This window comes from Galendromus occidentalis, unplaced genomic scaffold (assembly GCF_000255335.2).
Source record: "Galendromus occidentalis unplaced genomic scaffold, Mocc_1.1 scf7180000077500, whole genome shotgun sequence".
Taxonomy (NCBI): domain Eukaryota; kingdom Metazoa; phylum Arthropoda; class Arachnida; order Mesostigmata; family Phytoseiidae; genus Galendromus; species Galendromus occidentalis.
In genome coordinates this window covers 473,041-492,978 of record NW_003805488.1, presented here as the reverse complement: position 1 = coordinate 492,978, position 19,938 = coordinate 473,041, and the positions used below count along the sequence as shown (strand labels likewise).

The window sequence follows — 19,938 nt, the reverse complement described above, 5'->3', positions numbered from 1 at the left end:
CGAATAGAAATCGCGTTCACGATTCACGAGACGCCTGAGAGGATATCCCCGACAAGGAGAGATCTGCTCGAATGAGCAGCGTTCACCTGAGAAGTCATTCGCTCAGGGTGAATTCTATGACTCGACAAAGTCGGTCAGTGCGTGGGGAGCTGACTGACCTTGAATCCTCCCGGAGTTTAGCTCCGGGGGAGTGAACACATTCTCAAGCGTCTGATTCCAATGGAAGCCCTCGAGGATCGAACCTCCTTGAGACGTGATCCCCAACCCCCTAGCACTCACAATCAAACAGGACCCAGAGGAGAGTCTAGTACACCGATGAGCTTATGGGTGATTTCACATGGTCGCAGTTCCCGGGATATTTGCTTCTGCAAGGAGACCGACTGCTTCGATGCTAGGAAGTGTTGTCCGCGCTCCGACACGCTGCCGTCATTGAGAAACGAGGCATCCGACTCTGTATCTCTATCGCTTCCGGCAGTTCGCGTCAGGCGGCGTCAGTAAGTATATCGCAGGTTCTCACGGAAAACGAAGCTAGAGGATTTCTGCGATAAAATCGAAGATGAATCGGTGTCCAGACATGCTTCCCGGAAGAGGTTCATGATTGTCGAGTGTGTGAAACTATCACTGCCGATCTTTCCTCGGTTCTCCTCCAGCGACGCCTGCTCTTCAGATACCTCCGATTGATTCCATGCGCAGAGTTCAATACCTCCCAAGCTGATGGATCATCGATCGCGGAAGAGAACCCCTTCTCGGAATCGCAGCCATTGTAAACCGCAACCCTCCCGTCTATCCATGAGGGACACTTCTCGAACGATTTCCTATCTATCGAGGGGTCTCACTCTACCAGCTGGCGTCATTTCATCGAGGGATGCCGCTCTCCCAACGGCTCTCACTCTTCCGACGGGTGACTCCATACCGTCGAGTATTGTTGCACCTCAGCGTTTCTCGGCGATGAGATCGATACCAACCTCACTCGGAGGTGAGATTCTGTCCCACGTCAGAGCTCTAGTCTTTGCTCTGCAAGAAGTTACCCTAAGGGGATCGGTCGAGCTATCGGTCCCGTTTTCCAGGGAACAGTCTGTATCTGCACAAATTGATACAAGAAGAGAAAACTAGAGAGAAAGCTTCGTTGAAATGCACGTGTCTGTGCGTTGCCTTCCTACTGGCTTCGTCGCTCGCTGGATTCATATACTTGTCCACAAGACCGAGACCCACGATGCGTCCCCTACCGAGAATAAGCAATACGTGGGATCCATCCGTGGGTGAGACTAACAGTGCACGAGCTCAGACCCGTCGTCTACGAAGGAACACTTGTCACTCTCACGGTCTGCACCCTTGTAGAGGCGAGCGAGGACGAGAGGAACAGCTTCTTCGACGCATTGACTCAGGCCGTTAGTCGGTCCATCAAGGAGAGAGAGTACTTTTTCCGGAGTGATTTGTCGACTCTCGAATACGCAAGGTTCAAAGCCTACAGTCTGCAAATATACAAGATCAATGTTGAGCGAGCCGGATCCACGGAAGTCATTCCCGGTCAGTGGGAGCCAGTTTTCGGCCGAAGGCCACTCCCTTATCCCAGACGTAGCTTGCCTCCGCTCTCGATGACGTAGAGTCCTCGCGAAAATGACAGCCGATCAGTATGGGTCCCAACTCCTGTCGTAGTCGACGATTCTCTTATTCGATTCAGAAAAGGAAACGACTCGCGGGGAATCTCTAGCTTGCCATTTGTATTCCGGGAGGTAGGCTTGATGACCTAGCCCAGAATCCCATGATTTCCCCGCCCCCCTCCCTTCCCCCCGTCGGATGTGAAAGGATTCCGATATCTCACTTCCTCACCCATCTGAGGCTGAAGTCTCTCCCGATGGCTTTCTTACAATAATCATTGTGCTTTAGATCCTTGTCGGTATCAGGCTCGTCATCTCCGCTCATTCTTATCTTCCCGTAGGTCTCCGATCCGCATGAAAGAGCCTCGAAGGGCTATAACGCATGATAATCATATTTTCCAGACACGAATCCTTGTCAAGTACGCCTCACCCTCGAACTGGAGGGTGTAGAGATGAGGGGGAAACGGGGCTCACTGGTCGTCGATGGTGATATCAAATGCGTTTTGAGATCAGCCCACTTGGAAATCATGTTCGTGAATGTATACGCCTCGATTCCGAACTCGCTCCTGGAAATTTCGGCTAAAAAAGCTAGTACTTGCTTCCAAGTCTTGGATTAAGGTGTATGATGCAGACTCACATCGAATTCCGAGCCATCTGACTCCTGACCGAATCGAAGTCTCCTTGCAGTTTTTGAGTTTGGATCATCCAGACTGCAGTTCGAATCGATGGCTCTACACCATCCATGAGTATGAAAACATTTTGAATCTACTAGAGAGGCGCTTCAAGGTGTACATGTATGCTTTCTTGATGGAAGATCTCCCAGCGTGGTATCTGCACCATATACCCGTGTTGACCCGTACGCGTAAAGATCTTCCGGTCTGTCTAGATGGATAAGGAATGAGGAACACATGAACTGAACTTATGACTCGCGCAGTTCACGCTCTTACAATAATTAATGCTCATCCACGATCCGCCTTCGCTCATGCATAGAATTATTGTCTTCATTTCAGTCCACCCCAGAGCCGTTCAGGGCGAATGTGCTCGGAATGGGCAATCTACCCGTATATTGTAATCGCAGTCATCTCCAATGATCCCTTAGGCGTGGATCCTCGAGCGCGTGAACGACTGGGAGCCGTCGTTCTCGGTCGGGGGGAAGGTTCGCATAGCTTCTAAGCCCAGCTCCTCAGGCTCTCGAGGACCCGAGCCTGGAGAAGTCAAGCAGTCAGGCATAAGCTTTGAGCATTTTCCCGTCAGCCATCGCGGGAATAGCGCATTGATTGCATATTAGAAAAATGTCGCCCTGACCGGAATAAGCCGAGGAGCGAAAAGTCCCGGACTCACTCCTCTCCTCGAAATCGTGACACGGAAAAATACGCGGGACTGCGTTTAACACGAGTAGGGATGTTTCAAGGGGGTAATTCGATACCATGAGCCCCTGAAGAAAACGAAGCTCGAGGATAAGCGGGATCGGGGAAATCCATCAGGAATCAGGAGTCCTCTCCCCGAGAAGTTCCTGTCGACTGTAGGGGTGTCTCTGAATGATAAGAGAGATTCCGATACTCTTCAGCGGGAGCCTCGAGCCGGAGCCTCCAAACAGAAATTGTAGGGCGGCAGGCCCTTTTCCAGATCAACATCCCGGCAGAGTGCATACGCGTACTCGGAGAGAAGAATCGGTGCCGTACCGCGGTGTCTACGGACAGCTCGGTTCCGATGTACCGGCGGCTCATCATCCGACGGATACGCTCCCGGTGGCGAACCCCGTGTACAGCTCAAACATAGGTGGGAATCGCTTCCTGGACAGTGTGGGCCTGAGAATTTCGGACAGATTTCGGCATGGGACGCGACGAATTTCTCTTCCAGTCCCAGACGGAGACCTCAGCTCAATCCTCCTGAAAAGGCTCGCCGAGACCAAGCAGCGGAGAAAGCTAGCTTCGAGGAAGCTCAAAGCGGTTTGGATTCTTTTCTTGCTCGGAGCCTCAATCATTGCGGGGATCTTCTTGAAAGAACACGTCACCTACCCACCACCGCCAGATGGAACGAAAAGCCCACTGGAGCGTCAGCGTAAGCTCCGGAACTGTCGAGGCCTTCGAGCGAGCGTCCCAACGGTAGAGCGTCCCGATCACAGCCTGAAGCATTACAGAAGCGAGCGCAGATGAAATTCGAAGTTTCTTCGAGGCCGTGTTGCTGGCCCTCAACAGTCGGTATAAAAGTAGAGCATTCTATCAGACAGAGAGGCTGTCGAAGTTACAAACTCCGTGGTACGACGCGTATAGTATCAGACTGAACCATATAGAAGGCTTGGAAATCTACAGAGATCCCGTGCTGTATAAAAGAGGTGAGCTGAGGGTATTCCGTCGGGCATTGCACTTGATGAAATCCTTCCGCGCAAAAGCTTCCAACACTATGCTTCCCAGAGGAACCGTGTTATATCCATTTGTCTCTCTTGCTGCGCCGCTTCGAAATGGCGGGGAAGAGAAAAGCTTTGAATATCATCGACCATGATGTTTCCTGCTACATCGACTCAATTATCGCGGAAATCCGCTTCGCCTGTAGAGAGACGAAGAAACCCAACTCCGGGATATCGATAGCGTACGCGGAAGCAAGTATCTCGGATTCGCATGCTCTCTGAACTCTACGGATGGGTATTCCATCTGGTTTGAAGAAAGTCGGTTCTGAGAGGTGCTGTTCTATGTAGTTTCAGAGTATCGGCGAGCCGATATGCGTTCAACAAGGCTGGTACATAGGCGGCCAATACGAGCAGCTTCGCGAGGCATGGAAAAAACATTTCCGCGACTATCTAACGAGTTTCCTCAAGGAAGATCTCAAGGAATGGCTCCACTACCATGTTGCACAGGAAGCTAAAGAGCATAAGTATCTTCCCCTCTGTGTCCTCAGCGATTGACTGCGGATGAAGGGACCGAGTTCCGGCTGTGTTCGTTTACAACAATAGCTCCCGAAACTTGTGTTGTGTCGTTTCTGCACAAGGAATGGAGTTTCAAATCATTCATAGAAAGTGGGGAATGTGGGGAAGTGGGAATGTGTTTGGGTTCCAAGAATCCTTTTGAGTGCTGAGGTCCAGCTCAGAGAGAGATATCGGTCGCCCGCTCATGAGCTGTCGGATGTAGTATCCTACGGCATCTCGTAATGTAGAGCCGACGTCAATAGTGCCTAGACGGATCCTCCCCCAGGACTCCCGACGCGGTTCTGCGGATGCAGACGGCGGCATCCAATCATCGATCCTTGGCCTCCGATCGAGGAGGTCCTTGATGCACTTGCTCCTTCGGATGGGACAGCTTCTTCGACGAATGAGTCAGAGATAAATTTCACGTTTGCTGACTTACTGCCGGCAGAGTCAGCCAAGAAGAATGGACTCGGCATGAATCACGCCGGTTTTCGATAGGTTTAGACGGGCAGGATCATAAAATCGGGTCGCTTGGCTCCACCAAGCTGTAAGTTCCACCGGAATTTTCTCCGCTCTCTCGAACCGTAGTGATCTTCAATAATTTGCGGAGAGCCGACTTCATTTCCTGCGGAAGGCCGCAGCCATGGGGGACCGCCGTGCAGTTTGCGCCGGCTATGCTCAAGGTCTCGGGGTAATGGATCCTAGCTCGCAAAGACAGAGCCCACAGTATATCTTGGGGAATCGCAGCGAAGATCATGGGAATTCGACTTCCCGCCCACGACACAGCTCGCCGCCTCTTCAAAAATAAACGAAGAAACTCAGTCCGACGAGATCGAAGTCAAGGACTTTTATTCGGCTCAGAGGATATATTTGAAACGTGCATGTTTCTTTCAGCGGGAATGTTTGCGATTCCCTGATGGACAGCAGCATCTCGCGATTCCGCAGCATACACCGACCAAGAGCAAGGTGGCAACGATGACAATCGCCAGGACCAAACCGACCCCTATCGGTGTCAGCTCGGGAGCGTATCGCAAGCTGCACGAGTCTACAGAGAAGGGGGATCGCGTGTTTACGGTATGTTCGCCGAATGTTGGAGCGAGAAAGCGATACATGTGTTTCAAAAGTTACAAAAATCAGAAATTGCGGATATCTGCAGTGAGTGTATAAGTGCGGACTTTTCCACTTATACACAGGTGTCTCAGGGTATACGTATGGATGCTAGGTTGCTCGAGATTTCCGATCGAAACTCACTTGGGTCGACGCATTCCTCAGTGCTAGTCTCGCATTCCAGCTTTGAAAGCAGCACCCACACCAGCCAGCCTTCATGGTACTCGACGTCGCACACCCATTTTGAAAGATCGTACGCTCCCTGGTCTATGAAGGAACGAAACACGAGGTTTTACGTCGCCTCACTGGATAGGCTCCAAAATTTATCTGACTTTGAGACGCGCAGTCTGACGCGCAACGATACTCCAACCGATTTCATTCACAGCAGGCCCCAGTCCTGTCTCTGAGAACTTCTGACTCACCAGGTTTCTTGCAGCGCCCGCCTGCGGCCTTCTTGATTAGGCATATGTAGAAGCTCATGCATTGAAGTCGGGTTTCCTCCTTCAGATTAGTCACTCCCTTTGGGTCTAATTTCGTCTTCTCGCCCCGTAGGAAAGTCAATTCTCTCACATTGCTCCAATCTAGGAGTCCCCCTTTGAGATACGGGAAACAAACATTCACGATCATTGAGGGTAGGGTCATTCTAAGGCTCCATGCAGCGCTCGCTAGTCCGAATCTAGATGACGGGGAAGAGGATCAAGTCGCTCGCCCCATTTCTGATCTTCTCCATGCACTCACCATCACAAGCACCCTCGCAGCAGGAAACGGCGACAGAAACTATGAAAACCGCCAGAACCGACCTCATGGCGTAAGCCGACATCGGACCTTGAATTGTCGGGAGCCGAAGCGACGTCGGTGTAGTGGTGGATGAAATTTGAGCTCGATGGATTAATATTCGAGCTTTCCTCCGCCGCGAAAAGGCTGCTTTAAGACTCTTGGTGATAAGATGCTTCGATGAAAGCGGCTTTCAATCCATGTTCGTGAAAACGATTCTCCAAAAGGCGTAAAGGTTCCGGAGGGAATGACGCCATTTCATGACTGACTGCCTGACGGATGAGTCAAACTCACGACCGGTGCCTGCAAGCCACCTCAATCGTCTCTTGACTTTTCTTTCCTAACCAGTGAATCCTGCATTCGGTCGCATCAAATCCCAGAATTCGGGAAAATATACCAGCGTACAGCATTCAGAGACTCCCAATCAGGAAGATCTTCCCCTTGATGATGACAAGGGAGACGGATTCTCCGGTAGGCTCGGACTCCAGAGCACACGGACTCCGGGCGAGTGAGAGACGATTCGGTGAGTCATTGGACCAGAGACCTGGGTTTCGGACGGCGAGTCGCACACAGACAACTACGACGAAAAGTTTGATTCCCCTCATTTTAAGCACTACTTCTCCGCGCCTCATGAGAATATTCGTGATATATTTACGATTCGTGTACAAATCTAAATTCGGTTGAACATTTCTATCTCTGGGCTCTCATCGGAAGGCTCACGGTTGGCTGAGTCAAAGATTTCGCTTCCTCCACAGATGTTTTCCCTGATAATCGAATCAAGACAGGAATGACTTCACGCAGGATTCGTAAGCAGGCGGGGCATCGTAGTCTGGAGGAGCGGATGGTGTGATCGAGTCCGACTCCCTCATCAAGTTCAGCTCATGTGCTCGAGTGAACTCTGTTCGTGGAGCTTCCATCTGACTCTGGCTTCGAACTGTGATTGGGGACACCGACCGCGATTCCTTGACTCGCAAGTAGAGTACCAGTACGGCTACGATACCAATTAGCCCCAATGCTAGAACGATTATGGGGATGAGACCTTTCTTGCCGGTATCGCGGGAACGGCCTCTCGGGGACAAGCTCACCACGCAGGAATCTGGAAACGGGAGCAGGCATCAGACTCTCTGAACACTTCCCGCAGAAGCTCTTTTCAAAATGGTTTGGAGCCTCAAAAGCTTGAATGGATACTAGATCAAAACTGACCTTGTTGGACGCATTTCCTCAGCTCGAAGATGCCCCGGAAGGCACTGACGCATTCGATTAGTGATGTCTCGACCCTCGATTTCTCATCGGGGAACTCTGCCTCGCATGTCCAGGCGGAATCCGAGTTCCAGGTCAAGTCTTCCCAAAAATATAAGATGAGGTTAAGACGCAGCCAGAACTTTTCATCGAACTCCTGCAGGGCTTCAACGTATGGGAGGGCTCTGGAGGAATCCCCACGCGCTCCCGGCCATGGGATACCCTACTGTGGCCGACGATTCATCTCGGAAATCAGAACCCAGAACCCAGAAGGCCCCGACTCGACGGCGCCGGCGGGAGCCTTGGCGAGCTGAATGAATTTCTCCACCCTCAGTCCGCTCGCCTCTCCCGATGGAGCCATTAGGCTCACAAGAGCTTCAGAGCAGAGGCAATCTGGGAATAGACATAACCGCTGCATGTGGTCTCCGAGCCTTCGATTCGCGGTGCTGGTGGGAAAAGTCGACCTACCGGTGTTGAAACAGTGTACCTCTTCAGGAATACCGCTCGCTCCACAATCGATACAATGTATTTGACTCGTCCGCTCCGAGTGGGACCTTGCGAACGCATCTCTCCGGAAGCTCAGCCGAGCTCTGCTATTCAAGTTGAAATAACCCTCTGGAATCGATCGATCGGCCTCATCTTTCCGATAATCGTAGAGATCACGAAAACAGACATTTCAAGAGCGAGTCCCGCTTGGAAGAGGACGTCATTTCGGTTGGAGAGGCTACCCTCAAATATTTGCTGAGCCCGGGTCGAGGAATAAAGTCTTCAGATAGAGAGGGTCCGACTCACCATCGCAAAGTTGTTCACCTCTTGCAGCTGGCCCGCTCGAGGTCTCTCTCTTCGAAGGAAAGCTTGGAGAGGAGTACACTGAACCACATAATCCGGAGACAGCGAATACAAGTAAGGATGTCTCAATAATCATTGTGTTCCAACTGGGCCATTCTAAAAAGTTGCTCGTCTCCTCGTCTGGCGCTCGGTCCGTTCTCGGCGAGGGAATCTTCGTTGACATATTGGAGAGACTACAACACGTGATCCGTTGATCCCGATGAGCAAACCATTGAAAGAGATCCCCAGAGCTCAAATCGAGGAGGAGAGAGAATATGTTCACGGATCCGCCGCTGGGACGGACCTCGAAAGATGAATCCATTTCCAATGGAAAAAATACTGATGCCAATGGCACACAAGAATCCTAACATTTTTATTCTTCGCGATCTCCGGGAGAAGTGGAAAAAAGTCGTACATGACGACAATGATCGTACGAAATCATCGTATTCGTGGAATGATTCAGGGATTGAGGGAGGGGAACGAGTTCCCGCCGCGACGGAGACTGCCCGTCTGACGTCTGAGCTGTCCATTCGAAAGTTTGCGTCGCCTGGATGAGTCTCTCCATCCGCTGCTCGCTGACGGTGGAGTGAAGCCAGTGGTGAATTCCGAATCTTGGATTTTTGCCCTATCGAGCGCCGATCGCCGATGATGCTTGTGGCTCGGGCGTTGGCGATCGACCGGGGGTTAGGTCTGCTCAGAACGGCTCGAACGGTTGCGAGCGACCATACCGTTTCCTCACCGGCATGACAGGAAGAGGGGAGTTGGCATTCGCTGCGTCTGATCAATTAAAGCTACGATTGAGCTCTCGAGTGAAATAGATATCCGCCCTTCTTGACGCCCTAATTTCACGTCCTGGGTGAGCCTAAACGACTTCAGAAGCGTCCGATCACTGTAGCATCCCAGCGATGTCGTCCGGCATCTCCCGATGAGATTATTCGTGAGCTTGACCAACTTGCTTCCAGCTACCGAAAACCCTATTCCCTGAAGGAAACTTCCACTAATCCTCTGAACTTGTTGGCGGGCATCTGATCCAGCTACGCCAGAAAGCTCCTTATCTAGAGCAGATAGATGAACAGATCCCCCTTGTGTAATCGCGGAAGTCAAGTTGTTTCTGCGCCGGATGGCCATCTTTCAACCTCGATCAGCCGGTGGATTTCAGCATGTCGGTAGCGCTTTCCGATGTCATCGTTGCCGCACCTGAGATTCTTCGTACCTAGGCTATCTTAAACTCGTGAGGGAATAAGAGGCGATCGACAGGTATCTGACTATGCAGATCCGCGAAAAGTCCCCGCTGTCCCGATATACCACGGAGTCCCCGGAAAACTCAGTCAGACTCACTTCCTTTATTGAGCGTCTTGATGAGAAGCAAGACCGAGAATGCAGCGGAACCGGCGCCAATCAAACCAGCTCCGCCAATAAGTTAAACAGGCCGGGAGGTTCCTGATGCAAAAGCCGGACCAGATCCGGACTTTCCCAACTCTGTACCCCAACTGTGAGTGGGATGATGCGGCTCCCAGGCAAGGGACTCTTTTTTAGAATTTTGGAATGGGGAGAGACTGCTCCTGATACTGAGGGAATACTTCGAGGCGGGAGCTCATCGAGGGAATACGGCACCGAATTTCCTGAAGATTTGGTCGCTCGCAGGCTATCTAGCTCGTGATCCGCGAAGATGAACCTGCCACCGAGTCGGAGCGAAAGCACGAGCATAACCTAAACTGCCGTCATGGACATTTCAGTCGGGCGGGCATACACGCGTTGCGTGAACGCAGATCCGCCACCGCAGTCATTCCTCATGAGGCAAGGATGATTGTTTCAACCCGACGATCGGCGCCCAGATGACTCGGAGCTTCTAGAGGTCAAAGTACTTCAGGACCCGCGAGTCGAGAGCCAGACAAATCGCACGTCATGCTCCCGCGTGGTTCGGCTCCATACGAACTTGAGAACTCTGCGAAGACTCTCACCGAGTCTCTGGATGCATTGACCATCGCAGGAAGCCGATGATCACTCCGATTGGTTGGAAGGTTTGTTCTCGAGCTCTTGAGCAAATCTTGGAGACTCGGGTCCGCAGGTCTCCGGAGTGCTCTGAATGTGGGAGGGGCTTCCGCGGTACCTGCGCTATTCGAATCTGTACGCTCTCACCTTCGATGAGCGGAGTCCGATTGACCGGTAGATCCGCCCAACAGCTCGGGCGAACATGTGATGATCCCGTCGGCTCGGCGATCAATGGAATAAAATGACAATCCATGTCGTGACGGCTTTCAGGCAAGTAAAGAGAATACGCTGGGTGGGAATATTATTCATTTATTGCGCTACTGAATTTTAAGCATAAATTATGACAGGCTGCCGGAAAGACCTCGAAGGGATCATGCCGTCGACTCCAAACGCGGCCATGAGACTCTAGCGAAGATCCTGAGCACTACCAACGGATCCGACTCGAAACTATCTTATGATAGTTGCTTCGATCCCCGCTCCCCCTACAGTACACAGGCCGGGCTCTCTCGCTGAGGTTCCTTTCCTATGGAGCCTCGAGTGGCTCTCGCATTTTTCCGCCATTGTGATTCGCAAGAACTTGATCTTTCGCTTCGCTTCTGGGCAAGTGGTCCCGATCCGACGACCCATCTGCTGGAACTTGCCAGTCTAAGAAGCCCCCCGACTTTTGTTCTCAATCCGCACAGCTTGCGGCTGAACAAGTCAAATCCCCGGAAGAAAATCACATCACGAATGGTTACCATAAACTTTATCGTACACACGGTTCCTACGAAAATATATTAGCACGATATCAATTTGAAAGGTCTAAGTTTACCTAAGGCTTGCCTCCGTAGATATTTCCAGTTTTCTAGACGCCCCCGATATCCAAGTGCTCCTCCGCTTCATGAACCGTGATCTGCTCCGCGTCTTTCGAGGTGAACTTACAAAAGCTGCAGCATTTCACGTGCTTACGCTCATGCAAACGCAACGCCCGCACGGAGTGGTGGACGCTCCCGCAAACCGCGCACTTGTTGTAGTGAACGATTTGGTGCACAAGGGCTTCAGCGACATCCTCAGACAGGAAGCCGCACGATGCGCACGTTAGAGGATTGGTTCGGGCATGCGTCCGCTCGTGCTGCCGTAGGGCATCTTGACGCGCACATCTGAAATCGCACTGACGGCAGGCGTGGGGTTTCTCTCCCGAGTGTATCAGGGCGTGCCGCTGCAGATGATTAGGGCGCACCGTCTCGTATTCGCACAAATCGCAAGTCAGAATCGCATCGGACGACGACGAAACTGTAAAAATAACAAGTGACTTTAGTGAATGGCGACACGTGTTATATTTGAAACGCATGCAGTACAAGGATGTCATAGAGATGGTCAGGCGCGGCGTTTGGAAACTCTCTGGAAACAATCCGTGGATGAGGCTCTGACAGCTCGGAGAAACCTGAAACCAGAGGAACGGAAAGTTATCATGGTTGCGAGACCGGTCCTGTGCCTTTTTGTAGTTTTCTGATGAAGAGACTCAGATCTTAGACTGATAAGGAACTCCTCTATGATTGAAGAATGACGCTCCTTCCCTCTCTTGCAAATTACTCAAATGGAACTCAACTCAAACTCCCAGCTTACTGCTGTCTACAGGTGAACAGGAGAGGAGGAGAGGAGGGCCTCAATCTCCCTTCCTTTCTCTATCAGGTTGGACGGTATTCTGATGCTGATCGGCTTCCGCATCTTCCGAAGGCGAGACTGTTCTTTCCAAGAAATTCTGCACTCCATGACTCAGACCCTTCAGAGCCGTCATCGAGTCAGCGCTATCAGACCGTGAAGTCTCGGCGGATCGATTTCGATCGAGAGTTGGACTTCGGCGGAGAGTGCAATGCCTATGGTTCCAACCCGCTATCGGGTCAGCTCGTCTCTTCTCAAGCAGGAAGTGACCTGCCGCGGATTCTTCCCTCGACAGTTGAAGAAATCGTTCTCGGTACTTCCGTCGACGGAGCTCATACTCATGTCGAGGATGCTAGATTGAGAGCATGACGATATGCGCGTAACTCCCGAGACGCATGAAAGGCGGGATTGAACAGCTCAATTAGCGCATGAAGCATACCTATTCATGGTCGCGCAAATGCGTCGTTCGCGGTGGATGGTCATTCCGCGTCGTGACCTCCGATTTCGTCAACTCTTGGGAGCTTGCGGGGAAGGATAGCCATAGATATCAATCAATCGGGTCCCCCTTAGGGCTCCCGCGGATCATGGATCAGAAACTACTTATCGAATTCTTCCTTGAGGCTCGGGCTGAGATTGTCGCCTACAAATGTGCATGACCCCCATGAGTCACTAATGGTACTTAACGAGCATCTTGCCCGAGTCGAGCGGTATTCGGCTGAAACAGCGAGGTTGCCAGCGACTCGTGAAGATCTGCGGAATCGCTGTCATTGATACAGGATGTTCGAAAGTGATCAACTGGTAGCCGTTGCCCTCGGGGGGGGAGGGTAAGGGGCCATGGCCCTACCGATACCCTGAGGTTCATACTTCCTCGGTCGACTTTTGGAAAGCTGTCTTTGATTTCCTCCTCATTGATTAATTTATCCATCGGAAAAAAGTACTTGCCCCCCCCCGATAGAAAATGCTGGACACGCCCTTGTCACTAATGTAGTCAGAGATGATAAGAGAGATATTTCCTTAGAGAATATTCGGCCTTACAAGCGATGCATTCCCCTCGACGGGGAATGCATCCACGGGAGTACTCCCTGTCATTTGAAAGTTCATCACAGAGGTTCCAAAATCAAGAATTGTAGTAACTCTCGATACCCTAGGGGTGGAGGGGACTGAGAACACCTCTATGCATCTCAATGGCCAAGGAATTAGATTTCGCTGTCGATACCTTAGAGGGATGGCTCACATTAGATGTGCATTGACCATAGACAATTATGTTCCAACCAATGAAGCCGACCTAGATATTATGAGGGCCAAATGCTGGGAGAGTGTTTGATGAAATCAAATCATCATAAAAGCCCGTCCGAGGCGGAGGTCTGATACCACAGATCGGGAGTGGACACTTAGCCCCGAATCTCGGAGCTTCGACAAGGAGAACACCCCGTTTCCCCTGTGTATGACGAATAGGGGCAGGGTTACGCTGACCGGGAGCGACTCCATTCCTGGCGCGCATGCTGATGCCCTACGGTATCCTCCGAGCCCTCAGTCCCTTCTGCGATGTCCGAAGCGCCAGCGGTGAGGCTCAGGGCAGGAAGAGATGTCAGCGTCCCGCAGTAATTATTGGAATAAGAGTACCATCCGAAATCCTCCCCTGCCACAACCGAGCCATACTACCCTATCGATGAGGATGAGCTCAGTCACCCGTCACCCGTTGCGATTAATTTTTATTAGACTTCCTGTATTTCGGGCATTTCACTTTCATCAAAATTGGGATAGCGGAGGACGACCACCTAATCTCCAACTTAATCACTTCAAACGATTTCTCTCAGCCGCCAGAAAAAGGGATAAGGTTGGAGTGGGGATAATGCATTCGGGTCCATCCTTATTGAGAAGCCAACAGAGCGAATTGTCGGGAATCTGGTAACTCTGATTATTGTCCATCAAGCAATCGCCAAAGAGTCGATCAGTGAATATCTCTGCGCTCTATCTACTCCGAAGTCCGCAATGAGATAGCCGAAAAAGTGAAGAGTCATGACTCATGACCGCAATCGGATTCGCGCTCGGATGTTCTAGGAACGCGGATGACTCATCAGCTCATCAGACCTTCTCAAGAGAGATGAGCTCAAAGCGCCTCCTGCGGACCCATTAGAGATGACTCTGAGATTCTGGATGACAACCAGACTTCGATTTTTTTAACCATTCGACTCATCGTAATGAGTTCATGAATCATGAAGCATTGTTGTTTCAGGCTTAGCGAAGGTTGACCCCGGGCCCCGGCTGGAACATGATCAGGAGCGTATTCAGAACTTTTTTCGGGGGGGCTGACTGCGGCCCCGAAAACTCGGGAATCGGTTCCAGAAGGCGGCAGAGGTAGTATGAAACAAAGGTTTTTGGGAGGGGCATCGGCCCCCAATATGAATGACCCCCCTGAATACGCGCCTGAAATTGATGACTCGGGGATCCATAAATGCTCCGCCACGCGATTGAGGGGCTCGAGAGGAGGATCGTTTTTCCTCATGATTCTCCTCAAATCGTCAGACGATTGGAAGAAATTCGCCTAATTTCCCACTCCCCTCGTTCGGGGTGAGCGTCCATTGTGTAAACTCCAATACGCATCGAGTGTTCAGAGTAACGAGCCCATGGATGCGCTATATCCCTCCATCGACTTCAATCATACATGCAGGGACGTCGTGATCAAGGAGGATTCCAATGGGAGTCCGCGAGCCGCGGTAAGGAGTCAGATGTGAGCAAGCCTTCTTTTATTAAATACCCCTCATACTCGTGAATCGCCTGACGACTACCTACTTATTCTACGATATCCGCGCAATCTTGGTCTGTGGATCTTTCCGGGAGAGTGCGGAGTGTGCGTTGGTGCTTTATACACATCACAATCGGCGAAGGACCGTCATACGGGTGTTCCTCTGAAGAGACTTCAAGTATTCGGGGACTCCAGAATTTCTGGGCCGTTGCCATCATAGACCTCCAACATCGAGATGCCACATCGTCTCGTGCTCCGCAAGTTTTTCCGCGTCCTCCGAGTTGAACTTGCAGAAGCTGCAGTTCCAGAGGTGTTCGCGTTGGTGCAGACGCAAGGCCCGAACTGAATGTAATACGCGGCCGCACACCTCGCACATGTTGTAGTGCACTTTCTGATGCAAAGCTGCTTCTTCGGCATCCTGAGCCAGGTAGCCACACCTGCTGCATGTCAAAGGATTTGTGCGTGCGTGTGTCCTCTCATGCTGCCGTAAAGCGTCCAGACGTGCGCAACGATACTCGCACTGACGGCAGCAGTGGGGCTTCTCTCCCGTGTGGCTTAGCGTATGTCGCTCCATGTGGTTCAATCGTGCCGTCGTATAAGTACACCAGTTGCATTTCAAAACTGTTTCGCCTGAGTCGAGTAGGATTTTTTCTGCAAGTCAAGGGAATGGATTTAGGGTTGAGCTAGGAATACCCAATTGAGAGCGCATGCAAGAACTCATTCACGGCGAGCTCAAAGTCAGGAAAGCGAATCATTCGGGCGACGAAGTTGGTGCGATCCATCGACAGGTGGAAGGCAGAGTCTCTATGAGGTCTGAAATCAATAGAGAAAAAAGTTAGTGGACAGGTTGTCGAACGTTGCGATCTTTTGTAGTACTTCGCAGCTCAAGTAATGGAGAAGGGAAGCTAGCAATCAGACAGGGCCATCTCTCTTTCTTGTAGATAACGAGCCAGGGTTCAGAGGCTCTCTGGCGATGCGTCATCGTATGAAGATACACAGTAGAGGGCGCCCCCGCCGTCGCAGCCTGCGTTCGGGAAGTTGGGCGACCGAAATGTTTCGCGTCAGTGTGAAGTAGCCTCGCCCGACGGAGCTTCTTCTGATGTACCATCCGGAACCCGGAATTATCGATACCCTTTTTTCCGAGACCACCATCAAATATTTCTCGCCTGGCGCGGCTTCTGCCATGAGCCGACCGCTTCTATCTGTCGGGCTAGGAGTAAAAGGTCTCAGGACATGTGGAACGTGTCATGAGACGAAACTATCGACACTTCGATTCACCAACTCTTTCGAATTGATATGTCCTCTCCGCGGATATTTGGTGGAGCCCCGCTTTCGCCCTAATGATTGTGGAGAAGCGTCGCGGGGGGGGGCGCGAAGTTTTCGGCTCTGATTCGGGCCTAGCATGCAAGAATCGCCTTTGTATCCTTGCTATTAACGAGCCTTACTGACGATCCTCAAAGGCCCTCTGCAATATTCAAACTAGGACTCCTCGAAGGCCGGTACAAACAACAAAGGTTGACTCGGGACCGATCCTCGATCTCTCCCGCCGGGTGGCTGTGTGCACGGCGAAAGGATGTATCTCTCTGTTGTTTTTTCATAGATCATCATAAAAATACGTTCCGGAACATGTCTCCGAAAATGAATCAGAGCTTCCCACGGCGACCACCGGCTTCCCCGACCATGACTGACAATGAGCAATCTCCGCATCGTCTCTCTCGGAATGGAGTCGAGAATTCCCGCGCTAATCGTGACGATACTCTTGGAGTCCGTTCCGATCGCCGAGATTGAATGTTTTCTCCTCGCTGAGCTCAACATTTACCTATTCCGAGGTCAAACCCTACCGTCCCCTCTCTTCCCTCCTGATGGCTCCGCGTCAACGAAGGCTCTTCGCTCATCCTCTCGATCTTGATGATGAAAACGCCTCCTTAAACACACCAGATGGCTTCTTTATGCACTCGGAGATTATTATTTTCTCTGGACACATGAGATATCTTCCTGGTTCCCGATTGGGATGATCTTCCTTCTCTGACAGTTGGAGAGCTTCGTCTAGGCTGTCCTGGAAGTTCTGGTGCCATATCTCGATTCCGGCCTCAAATTCCGTAGCACAAAAGTGGTGTTCTGTCAATTTCTCTCGCGATTATGCTCATTGAGAGCCTGGAATCGTGCCGCTGATCAATCTGGAATCTCTCTCCGGGGGTCCGACCCGATTTCCTGCCTCTTCTGAACAAAGGACATCATTCTACAAAAATGCCGAGTCAATCGCCAGGAGGCATCTCACGCGTGGCGCACTGTACTCCTATGATGCCCGGGGCAGGCCTTCTCGATATCGTAGCTCAGACCTCGACTTAATCCTTCCTCCTCGAAGTCACTCCGAGCTCATGGTTACGCTCTTCGCGCCGAAAGGGTCCCTTAAACTCCAAAGCAATGAATAATGGGGCCTTTCTGCGTCTCTATGGGAAACCATGATGCCCCCAGACACTTGAGAGACCGCCAAGTCGTCGACTGAGCAATGCCACCCGAGCTTCCCTCTACGCACATTTCGGGTACCGAGATGCGATTCCGGACTTGATAGGCTCCTACGTAAGCCGAGCCGCGAGGCTCAGAAAGTGTTGTTTTCGCCGTAGCCACAGGAGCGATCCACAAGCGGTCTGATGCGCTCTTCTCAGGAATGAAACCAGAGAATCGAAAGCCCCGATTGTTCCATTTTGATCGATACGTCAAGCATCGGAAGCCTCGTGTACAGGGCGAGGTGCGGTTCGATGGGGTGTAACTTTCGAAGGAAGCGATATCCCGCTGATGGCAGCCGGTAAACTCGATGATGACAATCTCACCGACTGTTCCATCAAATGTGATCTGACAGAACCTGTTCCTCCTCCGCCCATTGGGACGTAGAGAATACTATACTCTTGCTTCAAGCATCAATCAATGTGGCACATTCATCTGTGTATTCCGATTCCATGATTGTGCTTCGCGATAAGAGCCGTCAATCCGCTGTGAGGCTGCCGCTGGACTTCCGGGAGAGTTCCCATGGGAATCATTTTGGCGATCACCGCAAAATCGAGGTGCAGTGGGAGTTGTGTTTTATGAGCGCGACGCTCGACGCTATTCCGCGAGGGTGTTCAGCAGAGCTCCGGATCACTCCCGCGGGAAGGAAGCTCTTCATCGCAGTCGACCAAACTCCGATTACATTCCGGGCCTGGAGAGATTCATGTGCATAAGTTTTATTCATTCTCAAGAGCGGGTTCGTCCCTTCGGTGCACGTCGACTCGGTCACGGTGTCCCCCGGGCGTCTGTGGGTGCACCTCTGATGGACCTGTCTTAGGACGAGTGGGAGAGGAGGTTTCTCGTTGCGCTTCAATGGGGTCGAGGAAAACAATGACTGACTCAGCTGATCCCTGGATAGGGATAACTATGTAGATTTCTCCGAGACGCAACCGTCGAAGCTTTCCGAGCTCAAGCCAAATTCGTACTCGTTTGCGAAGGTTTCATTCCCTACCCGTCAGTTTACGGCCATTCTGATCGATAAACTTCTCAGGAGCAAACAACAGCGGATATTAAGGAGCAACAATCAATCCATCCTCATCGCGTATGCCTCGATCGATCTCACAAGGTTACAGTCCCATCAACTTCCCATCCGCTCGTGAGCGTCATGTTCATATCAATTCCATGAGCTCCCGTTATACAAACCAAAATCACAATGAAATCCCCTTTCCACGAGGGAACGATTTGGTCGCGGTCACTATGGATTCATCTCGTTCGTATGAGCGATTCCGCGGAGGAATTCAATGAGCGTACTAGAATATTGTCGATCTATATCCTCGGAATTGCTGATTGCCCTGCATATACCGGCTCTGTTTTTCCGCAGCCGCGAATCCGGCACTGTAGCTTGCTCATTGGGCGTCTTTGTTCACCTGCGCTCCCCTTAGACCATCGATGAACTTCAGCAGCCCAGCGCTGTCCGCCGCGAACGGACGCCGGAGACTCCGGTGAAACGCTTCCACGGAGTTGTTTGATCTTGAGTCATCATTGAGCGTACGGTCATGCAAACTCCACCAGGAGACTGGAAAAATAGCTTCCCGGCATCCTATGCTTCCATCGGTCCTTATCTGAAGCCTCCCCATGGATGCGTCCTCGGAATAATCGGGGAGCGGCTGCAGCTCTTCTCGTCCCTTAGGTCCACGAGGGCTTCTTCAAAGCGGCGGTGAGAACGCTTCCGCGGAAGACATTCTCGCTCTCAGCGTGAAGTTGGGCCCTTTCCGATATCTCCCGGTGAGCCTGCACGATGCCACCTGTTTTGACGTCGAAGGACGTCATTGGACTCGCCTGTCGGCGAGAATTGAGAGAGGGCAAAGTGTAACGGATGTGACGTAGTCACTCGGACGGATGTGACGTAATACAGCGCCTCGAATCGGCAGGACTCTCTCGCAGCGACCCAAGCAGCAGCGGCAGCGACTTTGAGAGAGGAAAGCCTTGAGCAGCGGCATCGACTTTGAGAGAGGCAGACCGCTACAGCACTAAGCCCTCAGCACTAGGGCACTAACAGCGACGCGCGAGCACCGAATCACGGCCAACATGACTAACGACCTACCGGACGACCGATATTGCTACCGAGTTTCCAGCACTGTACCTTCCACAGCGATTACAGCATCAGTGAAGAGACAGAGACAAATTTATTTAACATAACTTGAAAATCTTGTAAATCACAACCTGCAGAGAGATTCAACATGTTTACATTGCATTATTGTACTTCCATTGAGGCTAACATCGATCGCTTTTCTTTAATGAATAGCCCCTTATTGTTCTCGTCTACTCGGTTTACATGTCGCCGACGCTTCCTTCAACGTTGACTTGCGGTTTCAACTCAACTCCTCCGACGATCCATTGCTTCCAAATGGATAACTTGTCCCCTTTCCCCATTATTACGTTTCGAAGATCGTTTCCACCACGCGGAGTTGAGGTTTCAGCTCCTCCTGCAAGTTCGTTTCTGTCACCCCATCTCCCATACGCAAATGAATGACACGAATGAACGAATGAATGACTCAGGGACTTTACTTGATAGAGCGCGACCGAATACTTGAGTTTCATCAGATAATTCTTCTCTTGAAGCTCCC

At 51.4% G+C, this 19,938-nt stretch overlaps 3 protein-coding genes across 3 annotated transcripts in view; all 3 read right to left on the bottom strand.

The window, feature by feature from the left end:
- Positions 1 to 5,329: 5,329 nt before the first annotated feature.
- On the bottom strand, positions 5,330 to 6,530 carry LOC100897997 (uncharacterized). The gene is made up of 4 exons (XM_003746610.1): positions 6,346 to 6,530; positions 6,030 to 6,200; positions 5,752 to 5,874; positions 5,330 to 5,545 (listed from the first exon to the last, which is right to left on the bottom strand). The coding sequence occupies exons 1-4, from the start codon at positions 6,425 to 6,427 to the stop codon at positions 5,391 to 5,393; spliced, it is 531 nt and encodes a 176-aa protein (XP_003746658.1). The 5' UTR covers positions 6,428 to 6,530; the 3' UTR covers positions 5,330 to 5,390.
- Positions 6,531 to 7,020: 490 nt separating this feature from the next.
- On the bottom strand, positions 7,021 to 8,559 carry LOC100897788 (uncharacterized). Its single transcript, XM_003746609.2, has 4 exons — positions 8,413 to 8,559; positions 8,089 to 8,235; positions 7,585 to 7,722; positions 7,021 to 7,477 (listed from the first exon to the last, which is right to left on the bottom strand). Exons 1-4 carry the CDS (start codon positions 8,543 to 8,545, stop codon positions 7,158 to 7,160), a joined length of 738 nt encoding a protein of 245 aa, XP_003746657.1. The 5' UTR covers positions 8,546 to 8,559; the 3' UTR covers positions 7,021 to 7,157.
- Positions 8,560 to 11,284: 2,725 nt separating this feature from the next.
- The window catches only part of LOC100905442 (zinc finger protein 596), a 12,990-nt gene continuing 4,336 nt past the window's right edge, over positions 11,285 to 19,938 (bottom strand). The window contains exons 4-5 of the mRNA XM_003746660.1: positions 15,050 to 15,478; positions 11,285 to 11,712 (exon numbers count right to left, since the gene is read on the bottom strand). Coding sequence (XP_003746708.1) covers positions 11,285 to 11,712; positions 15,050 to 15,478 — 857 coding nt within the window. The remainder of the gene's footprint in view (positions 11,713 to 15,049; positions 15,479 to 19,938) is intronic.